The following is a 12,500-nucleotide window of genomic DNA, read 5'->3' on the forward strand; positions in this document are numbered from 1 at the left end:
TTCTATTTTATTTTTTTTCTTTCTTTTTTTTCTTTCCAAGCCTGGAGGCGGACTAAGACGAACTCTGGGCAGGAATGTCGGGAATGCTCTTAGGGTCAAACCTTGGCCGGCTAGACATAGCACCGTCGCACGAGTAAGCACCAATAATCACCACTGTAGCACTGCCTGCACCTCTACAGAGAGCTGTACACTGCTTATGGTGAGCACAGTCAGCGCACCATAAGTCTTATCACCAAAGGAATCCAGTTCCCTTTCACCACATTGAGATAACCCAAAGTCGATTGGAACGAAATTGAAATGGAGTTGAAATGAAAAAAAAATCTAATTACTTTTTTCGGTTTTACTTTTCCCTAAGTCCATTGGCCACTGATTATGGGGGGAAAAATGGAAAAGTCAAACGAATGCTATAAACAAATTGCTGAAAGAATATTACACGAAATCGGAGTGTTTGTCAACAGCAATCCATAACGTTTAACACAACAGTAACGATATCACGTCACAGACATCTTAGACACGTCTCAACTCCCCGACTCACAGAGTGAAGGGCATTCGCCAGGAGGCTCTTGACAATAGCCTAAGCCGTCACTCGCAAACTTTGCAGGGATTGGTGTAGTGTGCCTGACTTTGCATTCAAGATCGTCAGTTTACAAATCTTATAATGAACAAAACTTTTCCTACAGTTTTTGCACTACACACACAAAAATACGCTCAATATTAAAGTATACATATACATATTTGTATACATACATATATACATATATACACATATATACATATATACGCATACATACATATATACACATATACATATATATACATACATATACATATACATATACACATACATATATACATATACATAAAATTTATATATGTATCTATTCATAATTCTTTTCTTCACCATTTGTTTACATTCACAAGAGCTAAGAACAGAATACAAAACCCCAATCGAAAAACCCCATGCTTACCTTCTGGGTTTAGGTCGAATGATCTGATGTCCCGGGTCAGAGGTGGATCCCCAGTACTGGTCGGCATCTCGGAATTCGGGCACCGGATGGGGTCCCATGTGTTGACTGGTGGCGGCCATTCCTCAGCCCATACTTCCTGTGGACCAGAAGAACTCTCTTTAAGAGATCCGACAACTATCGTAAGCCTGAGAGCCAAAGAAAGGCTCCAGGAGTAGTGTTAGTATGTAAGGATAGACTGGTAGGGGCATGGGTAGTATAAGGTTAGCGTTGAAAAAATAAGTAAACGAAGAAGGAAATGAAATTATAGCAGTATTAACATATTGATAATGATAATTTTATATATATATATATATATATATATATATATATATATATATATATACACCGTGTTCATGTATGTGTATACAATAATATCACATCCCGTTACTACCACCTTGGAGCAAATAATGTGAGTGTTTTGCATAACTCACATCATTAGTCTACTTATCGTTCAGGCATATTATATAAACCCTGAGCTCTCATACGGAAAGGAAGCAACTGCTAGTCAAGGGACCAGCACGTGGTCCAAGCCCAAGTCCAGGGCCACTGCCTCTGCCTTACAAGTTTATCATACTGGGCTATTTTTACTTCAACCTCCGATTCATCGGTGATACCGCCCACCTCCAGAATTTTTTCCGCCGTCAAATCACTGGGAAGCTATGCTGTTTCCTCAACAAACTTACATAAAATGTCATTTGATATGCTGAAGGAAAATTACTTTCCTCCAGCATATCACATTTCTTCCCGAAAAGTGCTGGCTGCAAATCTGCTCTAAAAGTCGGAGGAAAAAATAGCCCAGTGTGATAGCCCCTTTAGAACCATCTGTGTTATCAGCTGGACTTCTCCATCTGCTGGCGTTCTTATGCAAAGATCCTTTCCTTATCTCCTCGTCACACTCGGGGCATCCTCCACCTGAACAGAACCGTCTGGACTTAGACTAAACAAAGTATATTGTAAAATAGTTATCACACTGGGCAGAATTCCACGGGCTTCACCAGCGCCGAGAGTTGAGAGTTCGTTTGGGTGAAAACGACTTTGGTTACAATATTATATTTTTCAAACATCCAATTATCAAATTATCTTTCCGTCATATCTAGCAAAGCTGAATGATGAACTAAGAGGTTGTAAACTTCTATGAATGTTAGACACTGTCGAAATGTTCTTAGAGAAGTCTAGATTTCTGTAAGCGAAGTTATAATCTAGTTATTCAAATGGAGGTTGGAGGTTGGAGGTAGAATGTTGTAGGAAAAATAGCCCGGTGTGATAACCCCTTAAACGGGCGAGATGAAGCAAAAGGAGACAGTTGTTAAGGAGATAATTGTATTTAGTTAACTGTGATTCTGATATACGGAAGCAGAGATACGTTCGTGGGGTTCCGTCTCGGGAGGTACAGTATCGTGAGTCCTTTCGAGATGGGGCCATTCTTCGGGTGATTGGAATACCCTGGCTGCGCTGTTTTAGAAAATGTTATACATTTTTGAGAAATTCTTCTATGCGTTCCTGGATCTTCGAAAGACGTTTAAGACAACAAAAACAAATAATCAACAACAGCAAAGTATCAACAGTACCAAAGTAACAAATTATCAGCTGAAGAGCGCAAGACAAAAAATAACTAAACAAAAAAAAAAACGAAAAATAAAAAAAATTCTAAACTAAAAAGCAACGAAAACGACAAGAACAACAACTACGTTCCTGGGTATCAACAATACCAAAGTAACAAACTAACAGCTAAACAGCACAAAACAAAAAATAACTAAAAAAAAAAAAAACGAAAAATAACAAAAATCCAAACCGAAAAGCAACGAAAACGACAAGAAAAACAACAACTACGACAGCCAACCACAACCGCAGCGAGCGGACAAACATTAGATTGAAGAAGCCCTCGAGGCTGCCCGGGGACTTGTTTAGGTAGATCCCGGGCAGACCTCCGTCTCCCTCTGGGCTCTTCAAGACCCCTTGCTCCTCTTCTTCGCGTTCTTCTTCTTCTTCTTCGCGTTCTTCTTCTTCTTCGCGTTCTTCTTCTTCTTCGCGTTCTTCTTCTTCTTCGCGTTCTTCTTCTTCTTCGCGTTCTTCTTCTTCTTCTTCGCGTTCTTCTTCTTCTTCTTCGCGTTCTTCTTCTTCTTCTTCGCGTTCTTCTTCTTCTTCTTCGCGTTCTTCTTCTTCTTCGCGTTCTTCTTCTTCGCGTTCTTCTTCTTCTTCTTCGCGTTCTTCTTCTTCTTCTTCTTCGCGTTCTTCTTCTTCGCGTTCTTCTTCTTCTTCTTCGCGTTCTTCTTCTTCTTCTTCGCGTTCTTCTTCTTCGCGTTCTTCTTCTTCTTCTTCTTCGCGTTCTTCTTCTTCTTCTTCTTCGCGTTCTTCTTCTTCTTCGCGTTCTTCTTCTTCTTCTTCGCGTTCTTCTTCTTCTTCTTCGCGTTCTTCTTCTTCTTCTTCTTCGCGTTCTTCTTCTTCTTCTTCTTCGCGTTCTTCTTCTTCTTCTTCTTCTTCGCGTTCTTCTTCTTCTTCTTCTTCTTCGCGTTCTTCTTCTTCTTCTTCGCGTTCTTCTTCTTCTTCTTCGCGTTCTTCTTCTTCTTCTTCTTCGCGTTCTTCTTCTTCTTCTTCTTCGCGTTCTTCTTCTTCTTCTTCTTCGCGTTCTTCTTCTTCTTCTTCTTCGCGTTCTTCTTCTTCTTCTTCTTCTTCTTCTTCGCGTTCTTCTTCTTCTTCGCGTTCTTCTTCTTCTTCGCGTTCTTCTTCTTCTTCTTCTTCTTCTTTTCCTTCAGGAGAAGCCCCTGTCACACATACACGATTCAAGCGAGTTCTTTTAGAGTAAACCGACTTAGGCTACAATATATTATTCCTCGAATCTCCAAATGTCAAATCACCTTTGCGTCATATACTGAGAAGCTGAATGACGAACTAAGGGAAGTTAAACCTATACGAATATTAGAAACATTGTTGAATTGTAAACTTAGGGAAATCTAGAATACTGTAAACAAAGCCATCTTCCAGCTTTTCAAATTCACATCATTTGAGGAGAATACTGAATGTGTGAATAAGGCTTAACGGAGCGCCTGGATATGTAAAGAGAGGCCGATGTACGCTGTAAAGACGTTAGGGACTTGAAAGGGGTAGACGCTGGAGAGGTAGTTAGTGTTAGATGGACAGATGTTTGAGGGCCAAGCGTTTGGGGTGCTTGAAATTCAAGAAGCAGACATGTATTAGAGAAGAAGATTTTTAAGAGGTAGTTGCTGTCAATGGCTGTAGGTGTTAAGAGCAGGTGTTAGAGAGACAGGTGTCAAAGAAGCAAGTATTTAAGAGATAATTGATGTTAGTGGCAGTAGATGTTAGGAACAGGTGTTAGAGAGAAGGCAAGAGATGTTAAGTGTTAAGGGTCATTTACACTGTCAAACGGTTTGTCAAACAAGTGATTGAAGTGATGTTTGACCGTGTGAATGGGGGTATTTGGTTGTCAAATATGTTTGTCAAACGGGTTTGACAACCAAATACCCCAATTCACACGGTCAATCATCACTTCAATCACTTGTTTGGCAAACCGGGTTTGACAAACCGTTTGACTGTGTAAATGACCATTTCAGAAATGCTAGAGACAGGAGGCTTTACAGATGCAAGATGCGCACTGAGGAGGCGAAGAGTGTTGACGTGGAGGATGAGGTGGGACTTGAGATATGTGGTCGAGGAGGACTTTGGGGCAGAATACAAAGGGCCACAGGGATGAACCCGAGACGAAGGACAACCTTAAGGGTAAGAAGCGAGTGGGAGCGAGGGTGAGGGTGAGACGTGAGATGTTGTGGGGTGTTGTGGGGTGGGGTGTTGTGGGGGGTGGGGGGGGGGGTTGTGGGGTGGGGGTGGGGTGTTGTGGGGTGGGGTGGGGTGTTGTGGGGGTGGGGTGGGGTGTTGTGGGGGTGTTGTGGGGGTGGGGTGTTGTGGGGGTGGGGTGTTGTGGGGGTGGGGTGTTGTGGGGGTGTTGTGTTGTGGGGGTGGGGTGTGTTGTGGGGGTGGGGTGTTGTGGGGGTGTGGTGTTGTGGGGGTGTTGTGTTGTGGGGGTGGGGTGTTGTGGGGGGGGGGTGTTGTGGGGGTGGGGTGTTGTGGGGGTGGGGTGTTGGGGGTGGGGTGTTGTGGGGTGGGGGTGGGGTGTTGTGGGGGGTGGGGTGTTGTGGGGGTGGGGTGTTGTGGGGGTGTTGTGTTGTGGGGGTGTTGTGTTGTGGGGGTGTTGTGTTGTGGGGGTGTTGTGTTGTGGGGGTGTTGTGTTGTGGGGGTGTTGTGTTGTGGGGGTGTTGTGTTGTGGGGGTGTTGTGTTGTGGGGGTGTTGTGTTGTGGGGGTGTTGTGTTGTGGGGGTGTTGTGTTGTGGGGGTGTTGTGTTGTGGGGGTGTTGTGTTGTGGGGGTGGGGTGGGGTGTTGTGGGGGTGGGGTGTTGTGGGGGTGTTGTGTTGTGGGGGTGGGGTGTTGTGGGGGTGGGGTGTTGTGGGGTGGGGTGTTGTGTTGTGGGGTGGGGTGGGGTGTTGTGTTGTGGGGGTGGGGTGTTGTGGGGTGGGGTGTTGTGGGGTGGGGTGTTGTGGGGTGGGGTGTTGTGGGGTGGGGTGTTGTGGGGTGGGGTGTTGTGGGGTGGGGTGTTGTGGGGGTGGGGTGTTGTGAGGGTGAGGGTGGGTTGTTGTGGGGTGTTGTGGGGTGGGGGTTAGATATGTTCTGGGGGTGGGGGTGTTATGAGAGTGGGGGTTGTGGTGTTATGGGGTGAGGGTGGGTTGTTGTGGGGGTTTTATGAGGTTGGGGATATTGTGGGGGTGAGGGTGATGATGGGTGTGAGGCCAAGGGTGTGGATGAGGGTGAGGATGAGGGTGAGGGTGAGGGTGAGGGTGAGGGTGAGGGTGAGGATGAGGATGAGGGTGAGGATGAGGGTGAAGATGAGGATAAGGGTGAGGATGAGGGTGAGGATGAGGGTGAGGATGAGGGTGAGGATAAGGGTGAGATGATGCTGAGGGTGAGGATGAGTGAGGGTGAGTATGAGGGTGAGGGTGAGGGTGAGGGTGCGGATGAGGATGAAGGTGAGCATGAGGATGAGGATGAGGATAAAGGTATGAGGGTAAGGATGAGGGTTGAGGGTGACGGTTAGGGTGAGTGTGAGGGTGGGATGGGAGTGGGAGTGGGATGGGGATGAGGGCGAGATGAGGGTGAGAATGAGCCTAAGGGTGAGAAGGAAGATGAGAGCGAGAATGAGAGCGAGAATGAGGGCGAGGCTAAGGGTGAGAATGAGGGTGAGGTTAAGGGTGAGAATGAGGGCGAGGCTAAGGGTGAGAATGAGGGTGAGAATGAGGGTGAGAATGAGGGTGAGAATGAGGGTGAGGTTAAGGGTGAGAATGAGGGTGAGGTTAAGGGTGAGGCTAAGGGTGAGTGTGAAGGGCCGAAGGTGGAGATAAGAAAGAACGCCATAGGATCAAGTCATCGAGTTGAAGGTCGAGGGTGACGGTGGGTGTGAGGTGAGGAACGTACAAGGCTGACTATGGACGGTGAAGGGTTGGCCTTGGAGAGGTAGAAAGCTGACCATGGAGGGCGGGGGCTGATTTTGGAGGGTGACGAGCTGATTTTGGAGGGCAGATGGGTTTTTTAGGGTAGATGGCTTCTGTTGGAGTGTAGATTACTTATTTTGGAGGGTATATTGTTTCTTTTGGAGGGTAGATGGCTTCTTTTGGAAAATAGATTACTTATTTTGGAGGGTATGTTGTTTTTGTAGGGTAGATGGCTTCTTTTGGAGGGTAGATGACTTCTTTTGGAGGGTAGATGGCTTCTTTTGGAGGGTAGATGGCTTCTTTTGGAGGGTAGATGGCTTCTTTTGGAGGGTAGATGGCTTCTTTTGGAGGGTCGATGGCTATTTTTGAAGGTAGATGGCTACTTTTGGAAGGAAGATTGCTTCTCTTGGAGGGTAGAAGGTTTGGTTATGAGAGTAGAAAGATGGCTTTTCAGGACAGAAGACTGATATTAGACAGTAGAATGTAGACTTTGGAGAATAGACGTTTGATTTTGGAGGTCAGAGGGTTGATTTGGTCGGATTAAAAGGCTGAGTTTTTAGTTTGGAGGGATTGCCTTCAAAGGTAGAAATCTGACTTTTAGGAAAGAGGTCTGGCTTCTTAACCTTTTTCAGTGCCCTTAGTACCCCTTGATATCTCAGAACATCTTCTCGTCCTCCAATCCAATACAAATACAATGCAAACGTATGAAAAGGATTAGTGATGCAAGCTTTCTTTTGCTTTCTCATTGTAAATATACAGTACCATTGCACTGGCTATCATGTCTCGTATCCCCCTCCCCCCGGGGTTTAAGGTTTTGTACCCCGTGGGGGTACAGGTAACCCAGGTTAAGAACCACTGCTTTACAGAGTAGAATGTTGATTTTGATTGACAGTAATGCCGACATTGAAAGTTAGAGGTCTGACCTTTCAGGGCAGAACTCTGCCTTTTGAGGGTAGCAGGATGAGTTTGGAGGGGATAAGGTTGACTTTGGAGAGATGACTGGCCTTCAAATTTGGATTGTTGGTCATGGAGAGTAGAAGGCTGAATTTGGAGGGTAGAAGGCTGAATGTGGAGGGTAGAAGGCCGACTTTGGAGGGTAGAAGGACGACTTTGGAGGGTAGAAGGACGACTTTGGAGGGTAGAAGGACGACTTTGGAGGGTAGAAGGCCGACTTTGGAGGGTAGAAGGCCGACTTTGGAGGGTAGAAGGCCGACTTTGGAGGGTAGAAGGCCGACTTTGGAGGGTAGAAGGCCGACTTTGGAGGGTAGAAGGCCGACTTTGGAGGGTAGAAGGCCGACTTTGGAGGGTAGAAGGCCGACTTTGAAGGGTAGAAGGCCGACTTTGAAGGGTAGAAGGCCGACTTTGAAGGGTAGAAGGCCGACTTTGAAGGGTAGAAGGCCGACTTTGAAGGGTAGAGGGCCGACTTTGAAGGGTAGAAGGCCGACTTTGAAGGGTAGAAGGCCGACTTTGAAGGGTAGAAGGCCGACTTTGAAGGGTAGAGGGCCGACTTTGAAGGGTAGAAGGCCGACTTTGGAGGGTTGAAGGCCGACTTTGAAGGGTAGAAGGCCGACTTTGGAGGGTTGAAGGCCGACTTTAAAGAGTAGAAGGCCGACTTTGGAGGGTAGAGGGCCGACTTTGGAGGGTAGAAGGCCGACCTTGGAGGGTAGAAGGCCGACTCGAGGGTAGAAAGCCAACTCTGGAAGGTAAAAGGGCGACTTTGGAGGGTAGAAGGCAAGCTTTGGAGGGTAGAAGGCAAGCTTTGGAGGGTAGAAGGCAAGCTTTGGAGGGTAGAGGGCAAGCTTTGGAGGGTAGAAGGCAGACTTTGGAAGATAGAAGGCCAATTTTAGAGAATAGAAGGCCAATTTTGGAGAATTGAAGGCCAATTTTGGAGATTAGAATGCCCAATTTGGAGGCTAGAAGGCTGACTTTAGAAAATAAAGGAGTGCGGGATTCGAACCTACAACTAAGTGAGTACGACAGTGATAACAAAGGTTTTTAATTTCCTGACGCTTCGTCACAAAGGACACATATTTTATGCCGGTGCCACACTATGCGGCGGGGCCGGACAGTGTGACGCCGGCCTTTGGTAAGTAGAGGACCATGGGAGGTTGATGAAGGATGACCGTGGATTGTAGAGGGTTGAATTTAGAGGATAAGGGATTCACACGGAAAGGTAAGATGTCTTGGGAGGCTAAATGACAAAGTCTAAAAGCTTACGACCTGTTTCCGACCACCTTCGAGGGTGGCACTTTTGTTTCTCTCATGTTTAGCGCCAGGCTATTTCATGTTCATCTTTATGACGGGGAGGAGGAGGGGGAGATTCGTTCCAATTGCATTGTCTTGAATTCCTTTTATAAAGAGAGGAAGAGCACAAATCAGCCTGGTTCGCCGGTGGTCGGAAACAGGTCGTAAGCTTGGTGTGACTGGGCCCTTAACCCTTTAAACTCCGATGACAAGATGTCTTGTCATTTGGTCAAATATAAAAAAAAATCATAAAACACCAAAATGTTTGATCAAACACCAGAAAAATATGACGTCAATCCTCGTGCGGTCAAGCCGCATCAGATGATATTCGGATGTACGGGCCGGCACGAGGCCTACCATATCCGGTTTTTCGTATCTACACCACAAGCGGCTGACATGAGTTGAATGGGTTAAGGGTAAAGAATGACCCCAAAAACTATAAAAGGTCCGGATCCAGCTTTAAAGGATAGACTGTTTTCGAAAGGGTGGCGGCACGCTAGGCAAGCATGCTACTTGTTTTGGCCACTTCGTTCGAGTATAATCGACTTTGGTTACAATATTCTAGACCTAAGTAAGACCATTTCAAGAATGTGTCTAACATTTGTATAGTTTTAGTTCCTCATTCAGCTTCTCACTATATGACGTAAGAGTAATTTGACATTTGGAAAAATTGAAAAATTAATTATCGTAATCGAAGTCTTTTCTACTCAAACGAAGTAGCAAAGGCAAGTAGCACGCTAGCGAGAAATGCTAGTGTGCCGTCACCTTTAGGGTGACCATTTTGGAAAGTAAAAAGTTGCCTTAGAAAAGTAAATGGGACATTTTAGAGAGCAAAGGGAGTATTTTAGTGGAGAGAGAACCCATTTTGTAGATCAAAAAGTCCATTTTGGAGATTACATGGCTCATTTTGGACAGACAGGCCTTTTTGGAGGATAGAGTCCATTTTGGAGAGTAGTGGGTTGCCTTTGAAGGCAAAAGATACATTTGAAAACAGAGTCCATTTTTTGAAGTGTTCATTTTGGAGATCAGGGAACCATTTTTTGAAGTGTTTATTTTGGAGATCAGAGCGCCCATTTTAGAGAACAGAGAGATGATTTTGGAGGTCACAGAGCCCATTTTAGATAATAGAGAGCTGAGTTTGGAGGTCATAGAACTCTTTTTAGAGAATAGAGAGATGATTTTGGAGGTGAAAGAACCCATTTAGAAAAGTAGAAGGTTCATTTTCGAGACCAGAGAGCCATTTTTGGAGGTCGAAGGGCCATTTTTGGAGGTCGAAGGGCCATTTTTGGAGGTCGAAGGGCCATTTTTGGAGGTCGAAGGTCCATTTTTGGAGGTCGAAGGTCCATTTTTGGAGGTCGAAGGGCCATTTTTGGAGGTCGGAGGGCTCGTTCGATAATACAGATAGCCTATCCTAAATGTAATAGGTCTTATTTTGGAAGTCCGATGGGTCTTTCTGAAGAGCAGTGGACCTTATCTGGAGGACAAAAGGAGCAAATTCTGGAGAGATGATGACTGACTGAAGATGGTAGTGGTTGGACTGTGGATGTCGTCAGGGTGGAAGACAAGCATAGAGGACGAATGTGGAGGGTGGAGGGCCGAGAGCTTGGGAAGAATGTAAACACATCTTATTTGTGTCTAGTCATGGGACGCCTTTGTTCAACTTGAGACTCCTCCGGACCTTAACCAACCAACCCCCCCCCACACACACACACATACACCCCAACATCACTCATCGTAGGTTACTCTATGGACTGTACTATAGCGAAGGCCAGGAGGACCCGTTCTGAAAGAATCATGGGGTCTCGGTTGAACTGGGAGCCCAACTTCAGGTGAACAGAAATGTCTGGTGTCCGTGTCCGGACCGATGGGTTTCATGTGAATAAAACACACACACACACATACACACACACACACACACACACACACACACACACACACACACACACACACACACATATTCACACACACATATTCACACACACATATTCACACACACATATTCACACACACACACACACACACACACACACACACACACACACACACACACACACACACACACACACACACACACAAAGCCCAGCCGTCACAAAGCTTTATAAAGCTTTGAAGACCTCCAGAACTTAAACCAACGTAAAATCACTATGACAGACTATTTTTTTCTCAACAAAAGGACATGGCATGTAGTTTGATATGCTGGAGGAAAATCATTTCCCTCCAGCGTATCATATTTCCTTCCCGAAAGCTGCAGGCTGCAAACCTCCTCCAACAGTCGAAGGAAAAATAGCCCAGTGTGATAAAGTCTTCATCCTCAACTTGCCTTCATTTCTGTGACCTTCCTCAAATCCCTCATTCACTCCGACTCTCCTTCTTCGGCGCGATCGTGTCCCCATGGATAGAAACGCTGGTAACAACAAACAATGGCCCTTATCGTCTAAACCAGTGCTTCTCAACGGGGGCAATTCGGTTTTTCAGGTGGGCAATATTATCTTTAAGGGGGGAGGGAACTTGAGGGCAACTGAGGAAGTCTGGATAAAAAAAATGTATATGTTTTATTGATCTATTTATTTATTTTATTGATGACTTGTTCTTTTGAAGTGGTTTTAAACCAAAGTTTTATGGTTTTTTCAGCTGAAAGGGACTTTATTTTTCAAATTATAAAAATCGTATATCACCACATGGGAGATATCAGGATTTTAAAGGTGATTAGGTGGGGCAGGGCCAAAACAAAGGTTCCTCTCCCTGCGTACCGTAAAGAAGCGCCTCCTATCGCCTCGCATGCCCAAACTTCGTGTGTGACCCCTGACCTCCCTGGGAAGTCCGAGCAGACCAAGGGGACGACCTCGGTCGCAGCTAAGCGCTTCCTGGCGTAAACACCTTGCCATTATTGTGTACTTATTCGCCAGACATTCTGAACTGGATTGAAATAGTTCCCATTAAGTTGCATTTGCAGTGTGTGTGTGTGTGTGTGTGTGTGTGTGTGTGTGTGTGTGTGTGTGTGTGTGTGTGTGTGTGTGTGTGTGTGTGTGTGTGTCTTTTCCTTCCATAGGTAATTTAGGTCTCTTTCCTTTTCGTACATAACATAAGAATGAAGGAGACTGCAAGAGACCATAACGCCTACACTAGGCAGCTCCGTATCCATCACCACCTGTCATCCCCATCCATAAAGCTGTCTAACCGTTTCTTAAAACAACTGATAGTTTCAGCACTCACTACATGGTTAATAAGTTTGTTTCATTCGTCGACCACTCTATTAGTAAACCAAATCTTACCTATTTCCTTCTTAAATCTAAATTTCCATAACTGAGAGTCCTGCCCTGTTGTTTTAATATGATGACCTTGTTTGCATCACTTTTGTTAAAGTCTTTAATCCACTTGAACACCTCTATTAGATCACCCCGCACTCTGCGTCTTTCCAGAGAGTGTAAGTTAAGGTGCCTAAAGTTGGGTCCACACTTGTTGCATTTCCACGTATCGTATCATCTTTGCGTACCACCTAGTGGTACGATACGGTGCAACAGAGTATTGTACCCACTTATTGTGTATCCGTATACAGCAGGCTGATACGTAGCAATCGGGTACAATACCCTGTTGCACCGTATCGTATCACTAGATGGTACGCAAAGACGACACGATACGTGTGTGTGTGTGTGTGTGTGTGTGTGTGTGTGTGTGTGTGTGTGTGTGTGTGTGTGTGTGTGTGTGTGTGTGTGTGTGTGTGTGTGTGTGTGTGTGTGTGTGTGCATTCACCTT

General features: G+C 45.5%; 1 protein-coding gene across 1 annotated transcript in view; it reads right to left on the reverse strand.

The window, feature by feature from the left end:
• LOC143034618 (ankyrin repeat and BTB/POZ domain-containing protein 2) overlaps positions 1-12,500 on the reverse strand; it is a 484,410-nt gene that overhangs the window by 431,750 nt on the left and 40,160 nt on the right. The window contains exon 2 of the mRNA XM_076200957.1: positions 969-1,104. Within this exon, the coding sequence (XP_076057072.1) occupies positions 969-1,087 (119 nt within the window). The 5' untranslated portion in view covers positions 1,088-1,104. The remainder of the gene's footprint in view (positions 1-968; positions 1,105-12,500) is intronic.

Source organism: Oratosquilla oratoria, chromosome 17, assembly GCF_046742065.1.
Source record: "Oratosquilla oratoria isolate Oo_2021 chromosome 17, ASM4674206v1, whole genome shotgun sequence".
Lineage (NCBI taxonomy): Eukaryota > Metazoa > Arthropoda > Malacostraca > Stomatopoda > Squillidae > Oratosquilla > Oratosquilla oratoria.